This window comes from Poecile atricapillus, chromosome 23 (genome assembly GCF_030490865.1).
Source record: "Poecile atricapillus isolate bPoeAtr1 chromosome 23, bPoeAtr1.hap1, whole genome shotgun sequence".
Taxonomy (NCBI): Eukaryota; Metazoa; Chordata; class Aves; order Passeriformes; family Paridae; genus Poecile; species Poecile atricapillus.
Window position 1 is genome coordinate 7,149,498 of NC_081271.1, and position 8,739 is coordinate 7,158,236.

The 8,739-nt window shown below is 54.8% G+C and overlaps 2 protein-coding genes across 4 annotated transcripts in view; one reads left to right on the plus strand and one right to left on the minus strand.

The window, feature by feature from the left end:
• PPFIA4 (PTPRF interacting protein alpha 4) overlaps positions 1 to 124 on the plus strand; it is a 27,821-nt gene extending 27,697 nt beyond the window's left edge. The window contains exon 22 of the mRNA XM_058855586.1: positions 68 to 124. Within this exon, the coding sequence (XP_058711569.1) occupies positions 68 to 124 (57 nt within the window). The remainder of the gene's footprint in view (positions 1 to 67) is intronic.
• A 541-nt stretch (positions 125 to 665) lies between these two features.
• MYOG (myogenin) lies at positions 666 to 8,195 on the minus strand. 3 transcript variants are annotated; one of them, XM_058855559.1, is made up of 3 exons: positions 7,432 to 8,180; positions 3,089 to 3,170; positions 666 to 1,255 (listed from the first exon to the last, which is right to left on the minus strand). In XM_058855559.1, exons 1-3 carry the CDS (start codon positions 7,891 to 7,893, stop codon positions 1,134 to 1,136), a joined length of 666 nt encoding a protein of 221 aa, XP_058711542.1. In that variant the 5' UTR covers positions 7,894 to 8,180; the 3' UTR covers positions 666 to 1,133. The 3 variants fall into 3 exon arrangements, with proteins under 3 accessions (XP_058711542.1, XP_058711543.1, XP_058711541.1); XM_058855560.1 differs by lacking the exon at positions 3,089 to 3,170 and having other exon boundaries at positions 7,432 to 8,183; XM_058855558.1 differs by having other exon boundaries at positions 1,123 to 3,170; positions 7,432 to 8,195.
• Between the last annotated feature and the right edge of the window lie 544 nt (positions 8,196 to 8,739).

The following is an 8,739-nucleotide window of genomic DNA, read 5'->3' on the forward strand; positions in this document are numbered from 1 at the left end:
TCCCCTCCTGCCTCCTGGCAGGGGTCGCTCAAGGAGGCTCCTCACTCTTCCCATTTCTCCCCCGTAGGGTAGGATCTCTTTGTCTCCTCACGCCACGTTTGCCTTGTGTGGCCCTTATTTCTGATGTGGTATTTATTGATGGCTGGAATGACCTTATACTTATCATGTGCTGTCTGGAAGTGCAATATCTGAGAGACTCTACAGTCACAACGTCTTTTCGGTGTATCATTTGCCTAATACAGTATTAAATATTTTTTTAATTTGAAGAGTCAGTGAGCCCTTTATATTGATGCCCTATTTCTTTCATCATATTATTGGTACTGCATGGACTCCAAACCCTGGATCGGGTCAGGAAAGGATGTATGTGTGTTCCAATAAACAGGATTTTAAAACAGTGCTGGCTTTGAGCCTTCTTTGTAGAGCCCAAATTAAAAATCTCATTAATCTGTAGCTCCTGCAAGACCTTTGGTGCACAAGGCTGAACCCCAGTTAACCAGCAGTGAAATCACTGGTCTGTGTGGGGCTGATTGAAGTGTGGCACATCCTGTGCTGAGATCCAGCTGGATTTACCGATACGAAAATCTCCAACCTGGATTTGGGGATTGTGGAACTGGGGAGACCTACACAGGGCAGGACAACAGTAACAGAGACCCCAAGCTGTCCAAACAAGAATGCCTTTATTTAAAAAAGAATCCAAATAAGTTAGCAAAAATAATCATTAAAAAACCCTAAATGGTAACCACACACAGCGTTCAGTAGAAAAGACAGGCGGGCTCCGGGTCAGCAGCACCGGCCACCGGCCGGAGAGAGACCTTGGTCAAGGAGCATCTGGAAAACTCAGCAAAGCCAACCCAGCACACACATTGGCCCCAAAGGCACCCGGCCCTGGCCAGGCAGCAGAGCAGGGCCTGGCCCCAGGGAGCCCCTCCAGGACCTTCGGCCGCTGCCCCATCCCAGCTCTGCCGGCTCTTCCAGCAGGAGCGCTCCGCAGGGAGTGGGAGGGGAGCCCAGCGGTGTCAGCCGGGCAGCCCACGGCTCTGCAGGGGTGGATGTGATTCCCAGCTCTTGGACCCTTCTGGCATCTCATTCCCACCCCGTTACTCTCCCGAGGAGCTGCCGGGGTTTGCACCAGCTCAGTTCTGACCCTGCTCCTCCAGAAACGTCACGGCCACGTCCCCCACGGCAATGCTCTCCACGATGGAAGACAGAGAGTGGAGATTGTGATCCTCAGCTGCCTCTTCAGCCAGGAGGTGATCTGGGGAGACAGGAGGGTGAGGACAGTGAAGGGAATGGGATCTGGGGAGACAGAAGGGTGAGGACACTGCAGGGAAAGGGATCTGGGGAGACAGGAGGGTGAGGACAGTGAAGGGAATGGGATCTGGGGAGACAGGAGGGTGAGGACACTGCTGGGAATGGGATCTGGGGAGACAGGAGGGTGAGGACAGTGAAGGGAATGGGATCTGGAGAGACAGGAGGGTGAGGACACTGCTGGGAATGGGATCTGGGGAGACAGGAGGGTGAGGACAGTGAAGGGAATGGGATCTGGAGAGACAGGAGGGTGAGGACACGGCTGGGAATGGGATCTGGGGAGACAGGAGGGTGAGGACAGTGAAGGGAATGGGATCTGGGGAGACAGGAGGGTGAGGACACGGCTGGGAATGGGATCTGGAGAGACAGGAGGGTGAGGACACTGCTGGGAATGGGATCTGGGGAGACAGAAGGGTGAGGACACTGCAGGGAAAGGGATCTGGGGAGACAGGAGGGTGAGGACAGTGAAGGGAAAGGGATCTGGGGAGACAGGAGGGTGAGGACAGTGAAGGGAAAGGGATCTGGGGAGACAGGAGGGTGAGGACACTGCAGGGAAAGGGATCTGGGGAGACAGGAGGGTGAGGACACGGCTGGGAATGGGATCTGGGGAGACAGGAGGGTGAGGACACTGCTGGGAATGGGATCTGGGGAGACAGGAGGGTGAGGACATGGCTGGGAATGGGATCTGGGGAGACAGGAGGGTGAGGACAGTGAAGGGAATGGGATCTGGGGAGACAGGAGGGTGAGGACAGTGAAGGGAATGGGATCTGGGGAGACAGGAGGGTGAGGACAGTGAAGGGAATGGGATCTGGGGAGACAGGAGGGTGAGGACACGGCTGGGAATGGGATCTGGGGAGACAGGAGGGTGAGGACAGTGAAGGGAATGGGATCTGGGGAGACAGGAGGGTGAGGACACGGCTGGGAAAGGGATCTGGGGAGACAGGAGGGTGAGGACAGTGAAGGGAATGGGATCTGGGGAGACAGGAGGGTGAGGACACTGCAGGGAATGGGATCTGGGGAGACAGGAGGGTGAGGACACTGCTGGGAATGGGGGCTGTGTGCTGGAGATAGCTCCTGGTTCTGCTCAGGGGGGTTTAGGTTAGTGGTGATCATGGCTGAGGGTTGGACATGATGATCTTTTGCACCCTTAACAATTCGCTGATTTTTTTTCTATGATTCTATGGCCCCATAATCCCCCACATGGCCAGAGTGACCTCGGAACCTGCTGCCAGCCCCCACCCTGGGAAGGATGAGAGAGCAACAACTTTTGAAACTTTTGGACCCTGAATAGGTTTTAATCTCCACTGGAAAATGAGATTTAAGTTTCTGCCTTCTGGGGGAAATAACAGGTGGATTTGGCAGGGTGGGGATAATGGCAAGCATGGAAAAAAAGAGCAGCAGCTGCTGAGGGGGTGCAGGGAGAGAGGAAGGTCTGGGGCAGCGCTGCCCAGCCATGCCCAGCAGCACAGACAGCAAAGCCAAGCCAAGGGATGGCAGCAGATGAAACCCTTGCTGGGGATGAAGGCACCAGGGCCCAGGCTCCTGCAGCCCAATTCCTCAGCTCCCAAGGGTCGGTGGAATCAGGGCTGGGAGAACCCTGAACTGCTGAGCATTGAGCCAAGGAGGTGCTGTAGGATTCCTGAGTTGATCACTCTGCAGCAGTGAGATGGGGAGAGGAGGACGAGATTGCTCCTGTCTTTTGCTCCAGGCATCTCCTGGTCCCTGCTGTCCCCACTCCCTGCAGAGCCCAGCGGTGCCCAGGAGGTGAGGATGGCCTTACCTGAAGGGTTGGTGCTGAACTCCAGCTGGCTGCTCCAGGCGGGGCTGCAGGAGGAGCTGCCGGACCCGCACTCGCTGGCTGCCTGCAGGAGCCCAGAGCAACCGTGTTTCATTTCCTCAGCACAGCCAAACCCCACCAACACCCCCAAAAACACCCCGGGGGCCCCTCCCACAGCACAGCATCCCTGTGGAGGGGGGCACGTCCCTCCCCACCCGGAGGAGCCAACAGCACCCCCGGGCCAGGAGCTTCCTTAACCATAAAGGCTGAAAAAACTCATTTTTTTGGGACAGTGGACACAGAGAAATGGGGCTCCCCGCTCACTGCAGGTAAATAGGTGTCTCTTTCCCACTGATTATGAAAAAGGGATGGAGATGAACAAATGCCCTTGGGCAAAACACCTTTTTGCTGAGAATCACCTAATGAGGCTCATAAAAAATGACACACAGACTGGGTGCCCTCAGGCCATCCCGAGAGGGGGGACTGGGAAAAGCTTTTGGCAGTTTGGTTTGTGGATCTGGGGAAGCGTGGTTATTTTGGGGAAAAAACAGCACTAAAAATGAGAACATTATTCAGCAAAGCTAGAATTCACTTTGTTTGGAGTGTGTCTTTATCTGGGAGTGGGTGTCAGCTCAGGTAAAACCCAAATTTTATGTGGTTTATATCAGCAACCCCATGGACCCAACTCTTTGTAGCAGACTAGAAATGGCACTTTGACTCTACAAGCTCATGGCAGCACGGGATAATTAATTAACACTTGGACTTACTTCCCATTAAAGCAGGAAATTCTTACAGATATGATCTATTTTCCCCAGAACTTTGGCTTTTGCACCAATATGTGAACCCCTGGCTACACCTGGCAGAAAGGAACAGCTCAGCACCGTTTTGGCCACATTTGCAAATCCATGTGGATTCTGGGAAGTGGAAATTGGATTCTGGTATCCAAGTGGACTCTGGCATTAAAGTGGATACTGGGAAGTCCCACGATTATGTAGGATGGAGCCTAAATCCTTTTTCATTCCTTTTTTTTTTCAGCATTAAATTGGACTACCTGGATACCTCCTGGTTTGGCCCTTAAATCCCTTAGTCTGGAAGGGGATGTGGGATTCCCTCTCCTGGGCCTGTGACAAAGCCCTTCCATATCTATATCTGTATCTGCATCAATCTATGTCTATATCTGTATATCTATATCTGTATATCCATATCTATATCTGTATCTGCATCAATCTATGTCTGTATCTGTATATCTATACCTGTATATCCATATCTGTATCTGTATCTGCATCAATCTATGTCTATATCTGTATCTATATCTGTATATCCATACCTATATCTGTATCTGCATCAATGTCTGTATCTGTATATCTATATCTGTATATCCATATATGTATCTGTATCTGCATCAATGTCTGTATCTGTATATCTATATCTGTATATCCATATATGTATCTGTATCTGCATCAATCTATGTCTATATCTGTATCTATACCTGTATATCTATATCTATATCTATATCTATATCTATATCTGTATATCTATATCTGTATCTGTATCTGCATCAATCTATGTCTGTATCTGTATCTATACCTGTATATCTATATCTATATCTGTATCTGCATCAATCTATGTCTATATCTGTATCTATACCTGTATATCTATATCTATATCTATATATGCATCAATCTATGTCTATATCTGTATCTGTATCTGTATATCCATATCTATATCTATATCTATATCTATATCTATATCTATATCTATATCTATATCTATATCTATATCTATATCTGTATCTGCATCAATCTATGTCTGTATCTGTATATCTATATCTATATCTGTATATCTATATCTATATCTGTGTATATGTACCTGTAGCAGTATCTATCTGCATCTACATCTATATCCATATATGTCATTTTTATACCCATATCTACATTACCTATTTCTGTATCTAGATCATCCTTATCTAAATTTTCTTTATCTTCATAACCTGTATCTATAGATATACCTGTATGTCATTTATATGTTATATATCTAATCTATATAATCTTTATCACTGTCTCTGTTATCTATATATATTTATATAATCTATCACTGTAATTTCTATCTCTACAGCTATCACATCCATACCAATTTCATCTCTAATTTATCTATATGATCTCTAGATCTGTAGAACCGATATCACCAATGCTTATACCCACACACACCCCTACATCTGTCGATTCCAGCTGTATCAATCATCTCTCCCTACCCCTGCAGCTGAAGGTTCAGCTCTCTGTGCATTCCCAGATCCAAACCTCAGAGCAGCAAGGGAGCACATGCCCAGCCACCCACAGGAACCAGGGGCAGATGAAAATACCTCTCAAAACCTTGGTTAAATGACCAAACCCTTGTGGAGTGACAAGTGCTGGCTCTCTGGGGCTGGTGACAGGACACAGCCATTGAGAGCCTTCAGCCAGTGCCCAAATCGGCCCCTTCAGTCCCAGAGGTGTCCCTGTCCCCTCCCATCCCTTCCTCTGCCTGGCTGTGAGCAGGGAGTGTTAATTCTATTTTATATTTTATGCTTTATATTTTCTGTATATTTCACATTTGTATTTCTATTTTTGTAGATATGATATGATATGATATGATATGATATGATGTGATATTATTACATCACGTTATATTAGGTTATGTTTTCATTTAGTTTAGTTCTGTGTTATTTGTTTTCACCATTCCCTCCCCAGCCCAGGCCCGTGTGTCACTCACAGGCACAGCCCCAGGGCACCCATTCCCGGGGCCCCTTTCCCGCAGGGCTGTGAGCTCATGGCAGGGTTGGATCATTGTCTCCGTGCCCCCTCAGGACACACTCACACACCCACTCGTGTCTGTCTGAGCCCAGGGCTGGGCTCTGTTCCCCCCAGCAGGACCCAGCGCCCCCATGGAGCAATGAACCCGCAGAGAATCATCCCCTGTGGCATCAACCCAAAACTGCAACGGCATCAACCCCTTAAAGCATCAACCCCTTAAAGCATCAACCCCTTAAAGCATCAACCCCTTAAAGCACCAACCCCTTAAAGCACCAACCCCTTAAAGCATCAACCCCTTAAAGCATCAACCCCTTAAAGCATCAACCCCTTAAAGCATCAACCCCTTAAAGCACCAACCCCTTAAAGCACCAACCCCTTAAAGCATCAACCCCTTAAAGCATCGTCCCGTAGAGCACCAGCCCGTGGAAAGTCACCTCCATGGGACACGGAGCCCTTCTCCCACCGACTGTCACCCCGGAACGGCATCGCGCCCATGGAGCCTCATCCCCACGGGGAACCACCCGGGGACAGCAGGGGACAGCCGGGACACAGCTGGGGGACACCGGGGCACACCTGGGGACAGTCGGGGACAGCCGGGGACAGTCGGGCACAGCCGGGGACAGCCGGGGCACAGCTGGGGGACAGTCGGGGACAGTCGGGGGACAGCAGGGGACAGCCTAGGACAGCCGGGGACAGCCGGGGCACAGCTGGGGGACAGTCGGGGGCAGCCTGGGGACAGTCTGGGGACAGCCGGGACAGTCGGGGGACACTGGGGGACAGCCGGGCACAGTCGGGGACAGCCGGGGACAGTCGGGGGACAGCCGGAGGACAGCCGGGGACAGCCGGGGGACACCGGGGGACAGTCGGGGGACAGTCGGGCACAGCCGGGCACAGCCGGGGGACAGCAGGGCACAGCCGGGGACAGCAGGAGACAGTCGGGGGACACCGGGGCACAGCCGGGGACAGTCGGGGGACAGTCGGGGTCAGCCGGGGGTCAGTCGGGCGCAGCCGGGGACAGCCGGGGGACAGCAGGGCACAGCCGGGGACAGCAGGAGACAGTCGGGGGACACCGGGGCACAGCCGGGGACAGTCGGGGGACAGTCGGGGTCAGCCGGGGGTCAGTCGGGCACAGCCGGGGGCAGTCGGGGGACACCGGGGCACAGCCGGGGACAGCAGGAGACAGTCGGGGGACAGCCGGGGGACAGCCGGGGACAATCGGTGACAGCCGGGGACAGTCGGGCACAGCCGGGGACAGTCGGGGGACACCGGGGCACAGCCGGGGACAGTCGGGGGACACCGGGGCACAGCCGGGGACAGTCGGGCACAGCCGGGGACAGCCGGGGGACAGTCGGGGGACACCCGGGGACAGTCGGGGGGCAGCCGGGGACAATCGGTGACAGTCGGGGGACAGTCGGGCACAGCCGGGGGACAGCCGGGGACAGCCGGGGACAGTCGGGCACAGCCGGGGACAGCCGGGGGACACCGGGGACAGTCGGGCACACCCGGGGACAGCCGGGGGACACCCGGGGACAGCCGGGCACAGCCGGGGACACTCACGGCGGGCTGGAAGCGCAGCTCCCGCTGCTCCCGCTCCTGCTGGTTGAGGGAGCTGAGCAGGCTCTGCAGCCGCTCGATGTACTGGATGGCGCTGCGCAGGATCTCCACCTTGGGCAGCCGCTGGTTCGGGTTCAGGAGGGTGCTGCGCTTCAGGGCCTCGAACGCCTCGTTCACCTTCTTGAGCCGCCGCTTCTCCCGCAGCGTGGCCGCCCGCCGCCGGTCCATGGACACGGATTTCCTCTTGCACACCTTGCAGGCCCAGGGCAGGCACTGGCCCGGACAGTGCTCGGCCAGCGCCTCCTGCTCCTCCGGAGCCACCCTGCCCTCGGCTCCCGGGGCAGCCCCGGCGCGCTCGGGGAACGCCGCGGGCTCGTAGCCCTGCAGGCGGGAGCCCAGAAAGTTTTCCCCATCGAAAAACCTCTGCTCGGGGAAGAAGTAGGGGTTGGTCTCGAAGAGCTCCATGGGCGGCTCGGGGGCTGCTGCTGCTCCCTCTCCCCGCGCCAACTGCTCGGTGCTGGCATTAAATCACGGAGATAAATATAGAAAACCCAAAGGAAACCTGAGCCCACCCTAAGCTGCTGCCTCACATGAAAACTTGTCCGTCTGATTCTGTGCGCTCTCCCCACGGGGATTACAGTGCCCGGCCCGGCTGGGGCTTTGTGGGGGCCCCGAGGTGCCACTGGGGACCCCGGGCGGGTGCAGCTCCCCCCCGGCATCCTGCGGCTCCCTTCGGGCACGGCTGGGAGCAGGCGGCACCCCCATCCCTTCACGCCGCTCTCCAGAATCCCACGGCATCCCAAACCTGTTCCTTCCCTGCTGGAACCAGCCCGGCATTGCCCCTTCCCAGCCCTTCCCTCCTCCCGACCCCGCCGGGCCCCACGCTCCCCATGGCCCCGTCCTGCCGCTCCGTGTTTCACCGATCCCGCTCCTGGATCCTCGGGACCCAGGCCTGGGAGGGAAATCCCGGCACAGGGAGCGCCCCAGGCTCCAGCCCCGTCCCTGTGGATGCTCCTCTCCGTGCTCCCGGCTCCAGCTGCTGTTCCTGCTGCTTGTCCCGCAGGAACGGGGCAGGCAGGACAGAGCCAAACCCAACCTTTCCTCTCCCGTGGGCCTCTTGAGGGTGGCCAGCCAAGTCCTTTATCACATTTTTGTCACAAAATCCACGCTGTGGCTTCTCCCACGCACCAAACCCAAGGGACACCTTCTCCCACGTGTTCCAGCAGAGCCAGGCTGGGCACTGCCTCATCCCACTCTCCTGGGCCAGCCTCTGTACCTGTGGGTAGCTAAAGCCCCAGTGCCTCTCCCAGA

Excerpts from the sequence above, each read along its gene's own strand:
- MYOG (XM_058855558.1), bottom strand. The coding sequence starts at position 7,893 with ATGGAGCTCTTCGAGACCAACCCCTACTTCTTCCCCGAGCAGAGGTTT. Across the intron at positions 3,171-7,431 it reads AGCTGCGCTTCCAGCCCGCC|GCAGCCAGCGAGTGCGGGTC; the intron begins GTGAGTGTCCCC and ends GGGCTCCTGCAG.